Source organism: Protopterus annectens, chromosome 6.part0 (genome assembly GCF_019279795.1).
Source record: "Protopterus annectens isolate FY-2018-M chromosome 6.part0, PAN1.0, whole genome shotgun sequence".
NCBI lineage: Eukaryota > Metazoa > Chordata > Ceratodontiformes > Protopteridae > Protopterus > Protopterus annectens.
The window spans coordinates 1,556,841,713-1,556,861,006 of NC_056737.1; the positions used below are offsets into that span (position 1 = coordinate 1,556,841,713).

Genomic DNA, 19,294 nt, shown 5'->3' on the forward strand with positions numbered 1-19,294 from the left:
CATATCTGCTGACACATCCAACAGAAATGCTTCATCCCAACCTTCACAATCTCAAGCTGACAGCTGGGTTCCTCAAGTTCTGTTGATTGCCAGATGACCTTTGCTGTCTTCCCCAGCTCATCATATTTTGATATCCTCCCATAAGTCATCTACTCAACAATTATATAGGAGTAAATGGAAGAGATTTGTAATCTGGGCACAACATTACAATATGGATCATGTCATGGCTTCCATTCACTTCATTCTGGAATTTCGAGCCCACCTTTTCAATGATGGAACTGCAGCGTCAACTCTGAGGGTACAGTTAGCAGACATTTCAAATTTCCACATTGGGATAGACAATTTCTTTAATTTCCCACAAACTTTGCAAAGCCTTCTTGAAAGGGGCCATGTTGCTGAAACCTCCCCACAATGATCCTTCTCCCCCTTGGGATCTAAACATGGTTCTACGTCTCATTGTTCAACCATCCTTTGAACTGGAAGCATCTTGTGAAATTAAGTACCTTTCATGGGAAACTATTTTTTTGTTGGCTATTACATCAGCGAGATGGATATCAGAAATCCAGACATTATCCTTCCAGCCACCATATTTGGTTTTTCATAAAGACAGAGTCTCTTTGTGTAACAACCCCTCTTTTTCTGTCCAAAGTTGTTTCACAAACAAATATTAATCAGGCTGTACATTTGCCTGTTTTCTTCCCTAATTTTAGTAATAAGAGCAAATATGTACTACATTTGTCGGCTGTTCATAGACAGTTGCATTTCTATTTATATACAACTAAAGAGTTTTGGAAGGCAAGCCAATCCAATTGCTTATTGCAGTTGCAGGCCGTAGGAAAGGCCACCGAGTTTCCAAAGTTACTTTATCAAAATGTTCTTCTAGTTGCATTTACTTCATTTACTCTTCAAAATGCATGAATACCTCACATATCCATTTGAGCTCACTTGACTAGGACCATGGCCACATCCATGGGTCTATATGAGAACATCGAAGTTTTAAAATTTCAAATGTTCTAATATCAACCCGTTTTGAGCAAAGCTGCAGAACACCAAATTCTTTCCTAGGGAAAGAATTCGGTTGGCCGGTTCTGTGGCTTCCCTATTTTTGCACTGTGGTGGAAATTTATGGGTCGGGTTCAGATAAGTGTGCGATTGTGTGGTGGTTAGGATTATGGTGCGGGTTAGGGCGCGGGTTAGGTGAGTTAGGGTTGGGGTGCGGATTAGGTGAATTAGGGTTAGAGGCGGGTTAAGTGAGTTAGGGTTAGGGCGCGGGTTAGGTGAGTGTGCGATAGTGATGGACCTTAGGGTTAGGGTTTGTGTTAAGGTAAGTGGATAGATGGTGTATGCATAGTTTAGTGGAGGATTAGTTGTAGGATTATAAGTGTATGTGTGCGTATTGATGTTTTTAGGTGTGCTTGTGTTGTGTGTATGTGTTTCGGAATAGTGAATTTTTTCCCAAGGAAAAAATTTGCTGTTCTGGATGTTTGATGATATGTGGTTTACATATTTTAGGTTCGATGAAATAGCATTTGCTATTTTCATCTTTCGATAACGTGATATAAACGCACATCCACAGTGTTTCAAACAAATGCTTTCTTGGATGATGATTGTGCAGCGGCCACTTGGGAAAGCCATCATACCTTTATTACTCATTACAAGTTAGATTTGGTCTCCAGGGGCAGGGCCTCCTTTGGTGCAATGGCTCTGAGGAACATTCTCCTGTGAGTCCACTCAGGGTAAAGGTAGCTGGGGACTCGGTACCTTATGTGAGGTTGATAATATCAGATAAAGAACTTATGTACTCACCATAACGTTCTGTCTGTATTGTTGATTTCTTTTCATCTCACCTCACATCCTCACCCTCCAGCCCACTTCCTTGGGGCTCTTGGTTGAATGGGAGAGATCCTCAAAAATTAGGTTGTTTTTCCTTATACTCCAGAAATGGTCTCCTTTAAGATCCGTTTGGGTATTAATCACTAAAATTCCTTTTTACCATGGATATAATTATAGCAAAGATCATCTGAGGTAGTGGAGAGAGATTGATTGTGGGTAAGGGGAGGTATCGAGTTGTTTTTTGGTTGCCACAAGCTTGCTAACTTTGAAGTTGATTCTGATGGATTGGATCTCGACCCATATGTGGGGAGAGATGAAAAAATCAACAAAACAGATGGAATGTTATGGTGAGTACATAACTTTTTTTTTTTTGATGAAACTTTTTCTTAGATTGGAAACTTGTTTGTGACAGGTTACTGTGCTTGTGGGGGTACTGTAAGTGGTTTGCTTATCTTAGAACCAGTTGTTCTCTAACAGGTTAACAACTAAAGGCTCTGATATCATTCAGACCCCATCTCAGACCAGGGGTTCTCCTTATCAAAACACACAACACCACAGTAATGTGGTACATCAACAAACAGGGAGGGACCCAATCTTACCCTCTGTGTAGGCTAGCCATGAACCTCTGGCTGACTGCCTCTTCCATGGGGACTAAACCTGATAGCCCGATACCTACCAGGGATCAACAACACCCTGGTAGACCACTTAAGCAGAAACTTTCTGGACCCCCCACGAATGGCAACTACACAAAAAAATCTTTTTACAAATCACTTAGGCATGGGGGGCTCTGGAGGTGGATCTCTTTGCCTCGCACCTCAACCATCAGCTGAAAAAATTATGTACCAGGGATTATCACCACCTAACATGAAAGGCGGATGCCCTGACCTTCCCCGGAACACCATCTTTGCATACACATTCCCTCCTCTGCCTCTTATTCCAATGGTACTGATCAAAATAAGGGAGAAGAGACCAAAGGCCATCCTTATTGCTCCAGATTGACCCAGGCAACATTGGTACCCGTTACTGCACAACCTGACCTTACAGCCTCTCAGGCAGCTTCCCCTGATCTCAGACCTCTTAACTCAGGTGGGTGGGGGGGGTGGTATGCTGCATCCAGACTTGCAGACTCTCAAACTATCAGCATGGCTAATACTCTAAAGGCAAGCAAGGGGCCCCTGTTAAGCAAACAGGTTCTAGACATTATCACAGAGGCCAGAAGGCCCAGCACCAGAAAATCTTACGCAGGAAAATGGAAAAGATTCTGCTGCTGGAGCCAGGCCAGAGGGGGCAATGTCTCACAACCCTCCATTCCTCTTATTCTGGACTACCTAGCAGAGCTATTCATAGTGGCCTGTCCTCCTCTATTAAAGTACACGCCTCAGCCATTTCAGCTCATTTTGATACAGAACAGCCCCTGTTCTCCCATCCTTTGATAAAACAATTCCTCAGAGGGGCTTCTAATATCAGACCTCCTTGAAGGCCACCCACCCCTGCTTGGGACCTGAATTATGTTTTGGAAAAAAATAACTTTACCACTCTTTGAACCTGCAGCTTCAGCAGAACTAAGATACGTCTCCTGGAAGACTGCTCATCTCCTAGCTATCACCTCTGCCAGCAGGGTTTCAGAACTTCAGACACTGATGGCCATTGAGCCCTTCATCATCTTCCATGCAGACAGGGTTTCCCTGAGGACTAATCCCTCCTTTATGCCCAAGGTAGTATCTAATGTAACTCTCAACCAGGCCATACATCTGCCCACCTTCTTTCTTAACCCTCAAAACAAGGGGTAAAGAATTATGCACTCACTAGAGCACTCACTAGATGTGCACAGACAACTCCGATACTATCTGGACCGTACTAAACCCTTCAGGAAAACAGACCAACTACTTGTCAGCTTTGCCCCAGGAGCAGAGGGGAAGTCCATTTCCAAACAAACAATTTCCGAATGGATATCACACTTTATCCATTTCTGTTGCAGATTGCATGGGAACCCCCCCCCCCCCGAAGTCTATTCGAACCCATTCCACTAGGGCAGCCTCCACTTCCACAGCATTCCTCTGAGGAGTTCCCACCAGGGACATCCTGGAAGCTGCCACCTGGACTTCAGTCCATACTTTTACCAAACATTACCACCTACCTCTATTCTCTAAGGGCTAGAGCAGGGTTTGCCTCTGCAGTTCTGCAGGGTATGCTGTCCCATTCCTAGAGCTCTTACTAATCCTACCACCCCTCTCCTCAGCTTTGGGAATCTCCCCCAGGTGATGACTGCAACACTGAAACATGAAGAACATAGTACAGTTGTGTACACTTACCATACGTGTAGATGTTCGAGTGTATTCACTGCTGCAGCCCTGGTTTCCCTCCCTCCTTCCTCCTTGTATCTTCTTACTTTAGGGAGACATAAGTATCTAACAGTGGCTTTTAGCCACCAGGACCACTTTACCACATTTGCTTGGGTCTCTGACAGGTTAAGGCAAGAAAAACTGATGTAATAGCATTGACTCTGGTATTCGGGCAGGCCGATGGCTACCACAGCGGGGATAACCCACAGGTGATGATTGCAACAGTGAATACACTCGAACATCTACATTTATGGTAAGTGTATACAACTGTACTTTTCACGAGAGTCTTCATATATCAGGCTGGCTCCAGTATTCTGTCTCTGCCACTGGTGGATGACTGCTTTTGATCCCTTGTTCCTCAGACCACCCAACTTTTTCCTCCAGTCCTTTTGGTGTAGTTTTTCAGCCACAAAACTCTGCGTGATAGCCACGTCCTCTACAGCTGTAGAGATGCCTTTGGCAGGCAAAGGAAGAGCCATTTTTGTCTGTGTCAGGGAAGGGGTAGGTGAAGGGTCTTCACTTGGCCAGGAATGGCAGCTGGGGCCAGTGTTCCTAATACAAGTCATTTTGCTGTCCGGGAGAATGTGCTTGGTGAGAAACTCAGTATTCTATTTCTAATTCCGTGGAGAGGGCCAACTTACTAGGATTTGCCGAGGAACTTATTAATTCTTTTTCTTTACACTGTCACTTTTCTAGCAAAAAAGGCAAGAGTTCTTCCTTTTCTGACAGGGTTGTTCAGTCAGAAGAGGCATACGTTGCTTACATGGAAATGGTTGTAGTTTAGGGGATTTTTCTGAGAGTCCTCTAATTCTGAGGAAAGTATTTCTTCAGATGTTTCTGCTGAAGAAATTTCTTTTTCTGACACTGTGTCTAAGATGAAAGAAGCTTTTCACTGGGACTAGAATAAAGTTCCTGTGACATATATATTATGATTTATTGTAGTTAGAGATGCCAAAAACTGTGGCTATCCCTTTTGTCTTGAATTCCTTAGAGGATGTTTTCTCACTGCTGCTGCTTTACTTGATGGTTAGCCTCCTGGCCCCCGAAAGTCTGACAAGTTGTACAAGGTACCTCAGTCACACAAGTACCTGTTTTCCAATCCTAAAGCTGATCCAGAAGTTATTTCTCTATCCAAATCAGCGTCTGCAAAACAGGTTACTACTGACAGTCCTAGTCCCACTGACAAGGATGGGAAAGCAATGCATAAGTTGGAGAAGAAAATGTGGATCTTCAAGTTGGTGACAGCAACTTTCATTAGCAAGAAAATCATTCCATGAAAGAAGGTTTCTAAAAGTTTCAGAATTTTAAATTGTCAAGCTCATATGTTAACATTTTTTCATTATCTTTTGCCAGCATTCATAAGGCAGTGGCTAACCTTTTTTCTTCTAAGGTAAAGAATTTATTAAATGCTTCTGTAACAACTGTATGTTAAGTTGTCATTCTCGCCTTCATTCTTGCTGGATGGGTTCGGAGCCGATCCTCGGCTCCAGCTCAGCCTATACTATAGCTCGAGAGCTATTTTTACCGGCTCGAGGCAGACCTATAACCCACAATACCATGCGCTAACTCCCCAGATCTCGTTTGCCGCTTCGCTGCGAGGTTGTCTTTTTTTACTGGCTCAGGTCAGTAAGATTTATTCTATTAAACTAAATTTTCAGGTAGTTTCTCCAGTTAGTTACTCTTGTTTAGGTCCCTACTAATTGCCTTATTCATACAACCCTTTTTGTAGCCCTTTTTCCCTTCTCTAGTTAATTTTTATCTTTGGGCCTACGGGCTTTACCTTAATTTCCCCACCCCTTATAGTTTCTGTGTGTGTGTGGGTTTTAGTCAGTTCCCTTAACTTTCCTAATTTTAAGTTGAGTGTGTGTGTGTGGACTGACTGTGTTTACTGTGGTTAGGACTATGTCCAAAGACACTAAGGTCTCGGGATTCAAGAAGTGTGACTCGTGCTGTCAGAAAATGTCTCTGACAGACGGTCACACTTCTTGTGTCTATTGCTTGGGGCCTTTACACCTGCAGGACTCTTGTTCTGTCTGTCACGGGTTTAGTTCAAGAGTCCTGCAGGAGAGGCGTAATAAGCTCATCCTAAGGGGCTTGTTAATGCCCAATGACTCCCCGTCCAAGTCTGGCTCGGGGAAGTCTTCAAAAACCGCCAAACCCTCGACTCCAGCTTCTGAGTCGAGGGCTGGCGTTATCGAGATGGCTCCAACATCGGTTCCATCCGGATCCGAGGTGGGTAAAGTGGTATCCGCTCCGAAACCAGCATCGGAGCCGACCCCAGCCCGTAAGCGCTGTAGATCCCTCTCGATAGATTCCATCCGATCGGCTCCGAGATCCCCTCTCCTATCGGAGCGGAGTCATAGGACTCACTTATCTAGGTCATCCAGGCTCTCCGACCACGACATCGAGAGGGTGGTCAGTAGGCTCATAAAATCTCAGGCACTAGCCCAAAGGCTCCAGAGCCCATCTCACCAGACTGTGGCTCCTTCGTTACCGCTATCGATTCCTCCTCCGACTCACCTCTCGAGTTCGGAGCCGGAGTTTGTCGGAACCGTAACCTTACCCACGTCGGAGCCGATACTCCCACCTTTGGCTCCAGTGTTGTTGGCTCCGACCTCTTCATTGGTTCCTTCCGTGGAGAGGTCCGGGCGCCAGGACTCCATTGTAGGCTCCGAGGGGGCGAGTGGCATCGGACCCTTGTCCGACCCCGCTCTCCCTCTTGGAGCTTTGGCTCTGGTTAGTTCGCCCCCGACATCATTCTCGGAGCCTTCTCTGTCAGTGCCAGGGGCGGTTCTGGTCTCTTCGGAGCCGGGACTACCTTTGATATCTGATAGAGGAGCCTTCGAGGTGATGAGGAGCGTGCTGGACCCAGTGTCCACTCCAAGGTTAAGTTCTGCAGCTCCTCCCTCTACAGTGCCTGTTACGGTCTCTGGCCATCCTCCTATATCTGACAGCAGAGATCCGAAGCATAGGGTACCCACCTTGGGTGTCTCCTCCTCTTCCGAGGGCTCCCCTGAAGTTTCAGGGGAACCCCCTAGGAAAAGAAAGTGCAAGAGGAAGCACATAGACTCCCCGAGTCTGTCACGTCAGACACTGACTTGGGTGAGTCGGAGGGTTCCCCCAGATCCTCCTCTGAGAATGTCTCTTTTTCAGACATCCTAGAGATCCTAAAACAGAGGGGAAATTGGTCCACTCTCAAACCTTCCAAGTACGAGTCGGTTTACCTTGACGCTTTTGGATCTCGCCCTTCCACCTCCTGGGTGTCTCCCCCTTTCGACCCACTAATGGAGGTAGTGGCTAGAAAGGCGTGGGCAGCTCCTGATTCAATGGAACCTACCCCTAGGAGGCCTTCTAAATTTATTTCTGCACCAGAGGACAAGTCCTTTCTCACCAAAGGCGTTTCAGTTGATGCTATGGTGGTAGCAGCAGCCACTAAGAAGGAATTGGCTGATCCTTCTGTACCTGTTCATCCTCCTAACAAAGAGTCCAGGACCATGGACAGGTACGGCAAGTGGACATTTGCTTCAGCGACCTTTACTATGCGATCGCTGAACTATTTATGTCATTTCACCCGCCTTCAGAGAGACCTGCTCAAAGAGCTGGGTGAAACGGTACAGGATCCTACTGCTGCGGGGTATCAGGACAAGATAAACCCCCAGCTGACCACCCTGAACTCCATTGTTAACTCCTCCATGCGGCTTATCTCTTACGCAGCCGATGGAGCGAAGAGGGCCGCTGGCACAGGTGTTGCGTTGAGACGTCATGCTTGGATGCGACTCTGTAACTTTGCCGATCCCTTCAAGGCGTCCTTCACCAACACCCCCTTTGATGGTTCAGAATTGTTTGGACCTCAGGTGAAGAATACCCTCACCAGATGCGAGCAAGATGGTAAGACTCTCTCTGCCGTGGAAGTCCATTTTTCCACACCTTCTAGACCTTATCCTAAGGGAAAGAGGGGTGGAAAGATGTGGTTCCGCAAACCACAGGGAGTCGCGCCTGCCGCACGTGGTGAATTTCCCCCTAGAGGCAGAGGGGGGAATAATAACAGACGCTGCCCCAGGGGCAGAGGGGGTCCACAGAACCAGGGTTCCAGGGAATCTTTCCCTGACCAGCCCTTTCAGCATCCCTGAGAAGCTGCCCGACTGTCCGCCTTCGGAGGCAGTCAGGGGAAGATTATCTCTGTACCCGGAAGCCTGGCAATCCCTCTCCCAAGACACATGGGTACAGAAGATCATATCCGAGGGTTACAAAATTCCCTTCACTTCCCCTCCGGTACAACCGCCGAGACCCCTACCAGACGTACCACCCGCACAAAGGGGTCAGGCTCAGCTAGAAATAAAAAAGCTGTTAACAAAAAGAGTCATCCAGGCAGTCCCAGCAGATCAGCTAGGATCCGGAATCTACTCCAGATTCTTTTTGGTACCAAAAAAGACTGGAGACTGGAGACCCATTTTGGACCTCAGCAGATTGAACAACTCTGTACAAAATACAAAATTTCGGATGGTAACACTGCAGTCCATTCTACCCTTTTTGGGCAGAGACAACTGGATGTGCTCCTTAGACCTCCAGGATGCGTACTATCATATAAAGATACACAGGCGCTCCAGGAGGTTTCTCCGCTTCCGGCTGGGAGCCAGTCATTATCAATTCAGAACCCTGCCCTTTGGTCTCACCACAGCCCCCCGGGTGTTCACCAAATGCTTGGCAGTGGTCATGGCTCACCTGAGACAAAAAGGATTCCAGGTGTTTCCATATCTAGACGACTGGCTCATTTCCGCTACCACCAAGCAGCATCTTATAATGGCCAGGGATTACACTATTCAACTTTGCAACAGTCTAGGTATTTCTATAAATTTTGCAAAGTCCTCCTTGTCGCCTTGACGATGTATAAACTTTATAGGCGCCATATTAAACACCACAGAAATGTCTGCAACATTACCACCTCAGAGAGTGTCAGACATAAGGCGGAATGTTCAGTCCCTGTTTCAGCCCAACAGAGTTCAAGTCAAGCTAGTATTGAAAGCGTTAGGCCTCATGGCAGCGGCGATTCTTCTACTCCCATTAGCCTGCTTCCACATGAGGCTTTTTCAGTGGATGCTGTTTTCTCAGTGGTCCTTTCAACAGCTACCAATGACTCACAATATTTTGATAGCCCCATCTTGCAAGAATCATCTCTCCTGGTGGATGGTTTCCCCTCAGCTTTTTCAGGGCAGACCCTTTGTCCCCCCCCAGTTGCCACGGTGACAATGGATGCCTCCCTGATCGGGTGGGGGGGGCATTATCAGGGCAGGACGGTCCAGGGCACATGGCAACAATCAGAATGCCACCTGCACATAAATGTCCTGGAGATGAGGGCGGTGCTTTTGACGTTGCAAGCCCTTCAGAGCTCTTTTCCCACAGGGACTATAGCAATTCAAACGGACAATATGTGTGTAGTGTGGTACATAAACAAGCAGGGCGGAACAAAGTCCTACCCCCTATGTCGAGAAGCACTCAGACTTTGGCAATGGGCGATTTCCTCTCAACGGTTTCTGATAGCAACGCACATCCCCAGGAAGTCCAACGTCATAGCGGACAGATTGAGCAGAACTATCCTCATGCCTCACGAGTGGTCACTAAATCAAGCGGTAGCAGACAGAATATTTCAGAAGTGGGGCCAGCCTTGCTGCGATCTTTTCACAACTCCTCAAAACGGCAAGTGCCTCGACCTCTTCGCACTCTTTCTTCTACCAGGCCCCCCCCCGAGACGCTCTTGTTCATGATTGGCCCCGGGGTCTTCTATATGCCTTTCCTCCCTTGCCATTGATCCCACAATTAATTCAGAAAGCAACCGCATTGAGATCCAAAATGATCCTCATTGCCCCGTTTTGGCCTCGACAAGTATGGTTTCCGTTCCTGCACAGTTACCTACTGGAACAGCCTTGGCATCTGGAACCCCTTCCGGATCTGTTGACTCATCTCACGGGCAAGCTGCATCAGTCTCTTCATTCACTCAACCTCACAGCTTGGTTGCTCCACTTCCAGCCTTAGCCAGGCTTCCCCTTATTTCTCCTCCTGTTCGTGATATCATTCTGGCTTCCCATAAGTCCAGTACTAGGAAGACGTATGCGAGTAAATGGAAGCGTTTTTCGCATTGGGCACAAACTAAGTCCCTAGATCATTTCCATGCACCCATTCATAAGGCTCTAGATTTTCTGGCGGAGCTTTTTCATTCCGGGTCATCGTCGGCCACTATCAGGGTACAATTAGTGGCCATTGCTAATTTTCATGTTGGGCTCTCAGAAGCAAATATTATGTCCCACAAACTCTGTAAAGCCTTCCTCAAGGGCATATTTTTGCTTAGACCTCCAGTTAAAGATCCACCTCCACAATGGGATTTGAATTTAGTTCTAACCTCATTGATTCTGCCTCCTTTTGAACTTGCAGCTTCTTGCTCCCTCAAGCTTCTTTCTTGGAAAACTCTGTTTTTAGTAGCCATAACATCTGCCAGAAGGGTATCGGAACTTCAAGCTTTGTCTGTCCGTCCCCCTTATTTGGTCTTTCACAAAGACAGGGTAACTCTCAGAACAAACCCTTCCTTCCTACCGAAAGTGTCCTCGGAAGCAAATCTAAACCACTCCATTGACTTGCCTGTCTTCTTCCCAGACTATGCCAACAGGGCTGAACAGAAATTACATTCATTAGATGTTCATCGCCAATTACGGTATTATCTAGACAGGACAAAACAACTCAGAAAGTCAGACCAGCTCTTTCTCTCTTATGCTGCAGGAAAGAAAGGGCTTCCGGTATCGAAGGTTACTCTTTCCAGATGGTTGACATCTATTATTACCTTTGTCTATGAGTTGAGACACAGGCAACTTCCATCTAGGCCTAAGGCTCATTCAACCAGGGCACTATCAACATCAACGGCATTTCAAGCAAGGTTACCACTAGATGCCATATGTGCAGCAGCTACATGGGCTTCCAAACATACCTTTATTGCCCATTACAAACTTGATATAGCCTCCAGAAATAGGGCTGCCTTTGGTTCCACCGTACTCAGGAGTCTGTTCCACTGAAACACCCAGGACCAAGATGCTAGGGACGCTGTCCCATCCAGCAAGAATGAAGGCGAGAATGACAACTTAACATTAAGAAGTTATGTTCTTCTTCTTCTCGCCTTCTTTCTTGCGTCCCTCCCTCCTGCCCCCCTAGCCTGGATAGACTTCAGGTCTCTGAGTCCTTCCATTTCTGGAGATATAACATGTTACAGTTTCCCAGTATCCTTAATGTTACTAGCAGGGAGCCCGTACTTGCAAATGAGGATTATGATATTATATTTATACTATGTCTTAGCTTCCAAACGAGATCTGGGGAGTTAGCGGATGGTATTGTGGGTTATAGGGCTGCCTCGAGCCGGTAAAAATAGCTCTCGAGCTATAGTATAGGCCGAGTCGGAGCCGAGGATCGGCTCCAAACCCATCCAGCAAGAAAGAAGGCGAGAAGAAGACAACTAACATGGAACGTTATGGTAAGAACATAACTTCCTATTATCAGGTAACAAAGCACGTTTTAAAGTATGCTTATGATGCTGCTGATTCTTCCTTAAGAGTTGCAGCATCTCTATCAGTGTTGAGATTTACTTGGCTTTGTTCTCAAAATCTTCTGATGATGATAAAGCTGAGATTTTAAATTCTTTAGATAAACAGATTCTGTTTGGCCCTTCTGTAATTGAAGTACTTAAAAGCTGTGATGAAAGGAGAAACTGGATCAAGGAAAGTCTCAGATTTTACCCTTCTTTTTTCTGAATAAATAGTAATTTCTCCTTTTCTTCAACTTCTTTCTCCAGTAAGTAGTTTAATCAGCAGTATGCCTACAAAACAGGTTTTTAATTTGCAGTGGAGAGGAGGCTCTGAAAAGAAAGGAAACGCTTCTAATAATCAGTCCTCTCAGTCAACATGACTATCCATCTTTTCATCCTCTCAGTCAGCATGGCTGTCCTCCTGTTCAAGCCTTTACCCTCCCTTTCATCCTGTTAGCCTGAGTCTAAGACTTCTCACCTCTCCTTGTGGTATTAGATTTCCTTCGACAGCTGAGAACTGAAGGTAATCCATTGTGGGTACACTTGGCAGTGGAGAGTCCCTCTCCCCATTCTGAGGGATTCCTTTTTTGCCCTTGGAATTAAATGTCTGTTTCCTCTCATCCTGCAACACATGATGTCTCGGGGAGCCCGACCTGTGTCCCTAGTTTCATAGGCAAAGGTTTGTATTCAAGATGTTTTGTAGTTTCTAAACAAAAGAATTTGGAGGCTTGTACTGAATCTTTTTCTTTTCTAAACCCTTTTTGTCAAGATTCAGAAGTTCAAGATACCTCTTCAATCTCCTGTACTTCTGAATCCCACTTAGGCTTCCTTTAGAACCAGATTTAACATGATAGCTAATCATCACATCCCCATTGCAGAGAATTTTATGGATTTCTTAAGATTTGCTGTATCTGGCTTGCATTACTAGTTCCCTGTTGTATCCTTTAGATTGTCCACAGCACTGAAAGTATTCACAAAATACCTATCTCCATTCGTTGCTTACTGCAGACTTCAGTCCATTTGCATTTTTTCCATATTTGATTGATTGTGTTTTCTTTGCTGAATTTTTTTCATCTGTCAAAAGTCTTTATCGGTGGTTCAGGAACTTCAAATTCGTCTGGGTTTTCAAATAAATTTTCAGAAATCTTCACTCTTCCTTTCTCACAGAATGATTTCCTTGGGATGTTTGTTGGACTCTGCTTTGTGAAGAACATTTCTTCCGTTCACCAATTTAGACTTGTTTCATCAGTGTTTCTTGAGTTTCTCCAGTCAAAACCATGCATCTGCAAGGGAATTTCTCAGGATTCTGTAGTACATGGCTTCGATAATTTTCATTTTTAACCTGGCCAGACTACACCTGAGGAAAATACAATGGTACCACATATCATTCTGGACTCAGCATCTACGCCCTTTGTCCTTTCAGATCCTGGTTGTGGGATTTGTAAATGGGAGACTTTATGGTAGGTGGACCAGATTGCTTGCAATCCAGCTCTTACATTCTTCCTTTCAAGCCCAGTCAGTCAGTCACCACAGATGCTTTAGAGTTGGAGTGAGGAGCAGTCTTAAAAGGGATAAAGGTACAAGCTCTGTGGGATCCTGTAACCAGAAAGAAATGTATAAATATCAGAGATGTTTGCAGTTATCAGTGCTTTGAAGGACTGCCTGACATTTTGCACAGAGGATTAAGGAACTGTTGATGAGCTGTTTCTTGTGGTACAGTGGTCCAGAATTTGATTTCCTCAGCCTCTGCTGCCTGTGTGACTCTGAGCAAGTCTGTTAACCAGACAGTGCTCCTGGGCTGAGTGTGAGAAAGGTTTATGGAGATCAGTGCTGTATCCTGGTCAACAAATACATATAAATAAATTATCTCTGGTTCACAGGACCTCTGCAGGTATACACAGACAACACCACAGGCATGTGGTACATAAATGGGGGGGTGCCTGATCTTACACCCCTTTGCAGACTTGCTGTTGTTTAGGCTTTATACATTCTGTTGGAACAAATTTTGGTTGCAGACAGGCTCAGCACAGTCAGGTCATACTCCCCACAATTGGAAACTTTGTCCTCAAGTCTTCTGGGAATTGATCCATCTGTGGAAGCACTTCAGGTAGATCTGTTTGCCACCTTTCCAAACAAAGCTAAAGAGACCACAATCTAGAAACTGTTCTGCTTACTGCGTGGATGATAGAATGTTAATGCCTTTTTGGCACTTTTTTTTCCCCCAAGGACACCCAGTAGGTACTAACAGAGGTAAGAAAACATGGTACTAGAAAGTCATTTATGGATAAGTGGAAAATATTTTCTAGTTGGTGTTATTCAAAAAATCTTTATACTCTTCAGGCTTGGATTGTTCTGCTTCTTGATTATTTATGTAAACAACTGTCCAATTGCCTTTTGTTTTCCTCTATTATGGTACATTTGTCAGCCATTTCTGCTAGTCTGTGATTGGGTTCCCCCTTTTCTAATAATGCTCATGTTAAACAGTTTTTGAAAGGGGTGTTACATACTCCTCCACCTAGGAAGCAGGTTGTTCTCTTCAGAAACTGAAGTTTGTGCTTGAGAAGCTTACTCTGTCGCCATTTGAACCAGCTCATGAGACTGAATTAAGGTTATTAACCTCAAAGATAGTTTTACTTATTCTGACATCTGCTGGGAGACAAACTCTTATGATGTTATCAACTGTACCTTGATGTTGTTCGTGTTTCACTGTTGCAGTCATCACATTTGGATTGTCTGCCTGCAGGTAGCCCTCAGCCGGCCTGAATACCAGAGTCTTCGGATTTCTGCGGCGGATGCTGTCACTTCTTCCATGACGTCTGGTCGTCAGGGGTATAAAACATGCAGCCAACGCCATTACATCAGTTTTCTTGCCATGCGGTGCCCAAAGCAGAAGCAGTTTGCAAGTGCCAGTCATCCAACTCCTGAAATTTTTGTTTTCGCGTTTCAGACCCGAAGTCTTCAAAAAAGATAAGTACCCTGTTTGGGGATCCTTTTTTCTTGCTCTAACCGATGTCAGAAAAAATTAACAATTGTCTTGCCTGTGGAAAGCAAATACCTTATAGAGATTTTCATTCTTACTGCACCACCTTTTTAGGCCCAGATCACGACGTCCCTCACTGTCGTTTTTGTGCCTTGTTAGACACCTGAGCTATTCGTCATCAGGCTGTTTTTGTAGCTAAATACTTTTATTCTCGATATCCGTACTCTGAAATCGCTTCGTTAAGCCATCCGACTACCGATCTTCTGAAAAAATGTAAGGATAAAGACAGACACAGACCGCATAGGTCCAAAACTGCCGACGATGCTTCCATTAAGCTAGTTGCCAGTCCGCTGGTACTCAGTGAGGCGCTTTCACGGCCCCTGATACCCACTACTACAGATTCGCAGGCCTCTACTGAGACCCATTCAGAGTCCGGTATGCCACGAGATGCTTCTTCGACTATGGAACCTGCAGATGTCCTTCATGGATGCATCTGCAGTCATAACAACTGGGTTGTCCTGTCGTCAGGCAGCCCTTCGGTCGGCCGGATTCCAAAGTCCGGGTCCGGCTTCGGCTGATGTCGCACTTCACCCGACGTCATCTCTGTTGGTCTTCGGGTATAAAGGCATCAGCCGACGCCATTTTCCTCAGTCTTTCTTGCCGCGTGGCGCCCGAAGCAGAAGCTGTTCGCAAGTGCCGGTCGGTCAGATCCAGAGATTACTACTTCCGAATACTACTTCGAAGACTTCTAAAAGCTAAGTACCCCGTTGGGGACTCTTTCTTGCCTCAGCCGATGTCAGAAAAAGTCAATAACTGTTTAACTTGTGGGAAACAAATACCTCATAAAGATTTCCACTCTTACTGTTTGCCTTGTTTAGGCCCAGACCACGACGTAGAAGCCTGTTCAGCCTGTGCCTCATTCAACCGACGAACGCTTAGGTGTCGGTCAGAGTTTGCTGAACAGTTTTTCGGCTCAGATTTTGCGTACATTATGCCGTCGGATCCTCCGACTACCCAGATTGTTAAAAACCGCAAAGAAAAAGACCTTCACTCGCGGTCCGCGGTTTCGGCCGAAACCATGGTTAAGCAAACCGCGAGTGTCTCGGTTTCGGCCGAAACCGAGAAAACTGATCAAAGCACAGCTGAATCAATGACTACTACTGAGGCTCCTGCTACCTTACTTGAAACGGCCTCAGAAATCTTACCTACAGTGGTTACTAGTGACTTATCAGACACCATCCCTTTGGATGTCTCTACCCCAGCACGTGGTGCTGCTAGGCCTCCTGCAGCCATGTCTATTAAGGCCTTTGCCAGGGCTAAAGCAGCCAAATCTACTAAATCAGTGCCTGTTAAGCCCCCCTCTACTAGGCCCACTTCTAGTTCACAAATGCTTACTCTGGCAGAGGATTTAGTATCCTTAATTAGGGGATCTCAATCTCACCCAGACAGGGCCTCTCAGCCCCCAGAAAAGAGACCTAGAGCAGAGCCCCCCGAGCCTGTGTCCTCTGATGATTCCGCGGAGGACTCTGATATTACAGACCAGCCAGAGGCTCTTTTCTCCAATTATGAAGACTCAGATGCTGAAGAATCCATTCCAGCTGCTTCTCCACCAGAAGAATTCTCCTTTGGGGAAACCTTACATGCCATGTGAGAACAATTCCAATGGCAGGAACAGGATTTCTCAGATTCCAGAAAAAGACTTAGGACTTTTCTGCACCTACCACAACACAGGCCTTTAGCTATACCTCCTGTCCTCTCTGTTGTGGACGATGCATTTAATGATGTCTGCACTGCACCAGATTCCTTACCTCCAGCCCCTGTCAAACCAGACAGATTTTACAGGGTTCCAGACACTCATCACCACTTATACAAGGCCCCACTTGCAGACCCGAAACCATATCCCAGGGGCCTAAGGCAGCAGCCTCGACCACAGCAAAAACCCTATTCCTTCTCAAAGGGAAGCCAGGTCTTTAGACAGATGGGGCAAAAGGTTTACACCTCTGCTACTCTCTCAGCTAGAGCTTTAAATTGTCAGTTTCACATGATACAATACCAAGAGTTTATGCTTGATCAGTTAACTAAAAAGCTATCCTCTGATGACTCTATAGATAAGAAATATATATTAGAAATGGTAAATAACATACAACAGGTTAGTAACCATTCCTTAAAATGTGGCTATGATGCACTGGAGGCTTCATTTAGATCAGCCATGACTGGCACAGTGATAAGAAGACATGCATGGCTGAAGGAACAGGTCTTACCGGATCATGTTAAAGCTAAGTTATTAGATGCACCTATGGATAAGGCCAGTTTGTTTGGTACACCTGCCCAGCAGGTAATGAAGAAAATGGAAGAAAAGGCAAAATCTGCACAAACAGTTAAAGATTTCTTGCAGGTTCAACCCCAAGGTTTAGCAGGAACTGGCCTGCCAAAAATTGGTCCTTTCCTGACTCCACAAGATCCCAAAGGGGCAGGAATAGACGTCCCAGAGGCAGAAATCAATCCAGAGGGGTGCGTACAGAGGACGACAGTGGCAAGGTAATAACAGAGGCACAGACACAGCCACTGCCACTACAACAGCACAGTGACTTGTTTCTAACTCCGCCTACCAGGGAACAAATAGCAGCACCATTAGGCGGAAAATTAACCTTATTTTCGAAAAACTGGCACTATATCACAAAAGACAAGTGGATTCTGCAAACCATAGACCAAGGATACCGGTTCCACTTCCACACTTTACCAGTCAAAGAGGAATGCCAAACCTGCCTCCAAATCAAAAACAGAAGCTCTACAGCAGATAATGCAACTAACAAAGATGAGAGCTGTGGAAAAGTGCCAATAACAGAACAAGGAAAAGGATTCTACTCCAGACTATTCCTAGTTCCAAGAAAGGAAAAAGCTGGAGACCTATTCTCGACCTGTCCATCTTAAATACATACATCATTGTCCCAAAATTCAAAATGCTGACCCTCCAGCAACTTCTTCCCATGCTGGGCAAGGAGTGCTGGCTGGTAACTCTAGATCTCAAGGAGGCATACCTGCACGTCCCCATACGACCAATCTGCAGAAGATACCTCAGATTTCTTGCAGGATCAGAGCACTATCAATTCTCAGCATTGCCCTTTGGCTTATCTACTGCGCCCAGAGTATTCACAAAATGCCTGGCATCAGTAATCGCTCACTGCAGACTACAGGGAATCCAAATTTACCCATACCTGGACGACTGTCTGCTACAGGGGGACAACAAAAGCAAGCTGACAACAGATTTACAAAGGGTCATTTACTTGCTACAAGCACTGGGATACACAGTCAATTTACAAAAGTCAAGGCTGATACCATCCCAAACAAGGACATTCTTGGGCTGAACTGGACACAGTAAAACAAATGGCATTCCTAACTGCAGAAAAACAAAAGAACTCCCTCTTTACTTCTTGGCACTAACAAAACAGAACAAGCTAACAGCAAGAAAAGTTCTACAGGCCTTGGGCTTCATGGCATCCTGCATAATCTTGGTTCCACATGCCAGACTACATATGAGAAAACTACAGTGGTACCTAAAGAATTTATGGTCCCAACACAGGCACAGCCTAGAAGCAGAAATTCCTCTAATCCCATGCCTAAAACAGGAGTTCCTATGGTGGGCTCAAGCATGCCAGTCAAATCCAGGCCTACCTTTCCACAACTATCAAGCAAGCCAAACCATCACAACAGACGCCTCAGACCTAGGATGGGGGGCTCACATGCTGGACAAATGCATACAAGGATTGTGGACACAGGACCAGCTCCATTTGCACATCAACCTAAAAGAAATGCTGGCAGTAAAGCTGGCAATCCAAAAATTCAGACCATTCCTCAAAGCAGGACATTTGATGATAAGGACAGACAACACCACAGTCATGTGGTACATCAACAAACAGGGAGGCACTCATTCATACCCCTATGCAGAATGACTTTGGACCTTTGGAACCTGGCTCAGCTACAACATCCAGTTACAGGCAATGTTCGTACCAGGAAAGGAGAATACTCTAGCAGACATGTTAAGCAGAACCACCTCGGATGCTCACGAATGGATGCTACACCGGACATCTTCAAGGCCATCTCAAAGAAATGGGGAATGCCACAGATAGATCTATTCGCTTCCCTCTCAATCACCAGCTCAAAAATTCTGCACAAGGACGTTCCACCCACTTGCATGGAAAGTGGACTCGCTCTCCTTCAGCTGGAAAGGTCTGACAGCATATGCATTCCCACCTCTTCCCTTGATACACAAGGTATTACTAAAAATCAAGGAGGAACGTCCAAGGATAACCCTGATAGCTCCAAGCGGGCCAAGACAACACTGGTACCCATTGCTGAGGAGCATGTCTCGGGACAAAATATGGCCAATACCCTGATGCCTTTGATGTTAACCCAGAACAACTACAGCATCATGCATCCAAACCTAAAAACTTTGCAACTGACTGCATGGAACATCACATAGCAGCAACTAATCCAGAGCTTTCCCAAAGGGTTAAAGACATTATCCTTGAAGCCCGCAGACCTTCAACAAGAAGGAACTATGCAGGAAAATGGAAAAGG

General features: G+C 45.6%; 1 protein-coding gene across 1 annotated transcript in view; it reads left to right on the top strand.

Annotated features, from left to right (window-relative positions):
- Positions 1-211: 211 nt before the first annotated feature.
- The window catches only part of LMLN (leishmanolysin like peptidase), a 2,253,233-nt gene continuing 2,234,150 nt past the window's right edge, over positions 212-19,294 (top strand). Inside the window, exon 1 of the mRNA XM_044073684.1 lies at positions 212-298. Within this exon, the coding sequence (XP_043929619.1) occupies positions 212-298 (87 nt within the window). The remainder of the gene's footprint in view (positions 299-19,294) is intronic.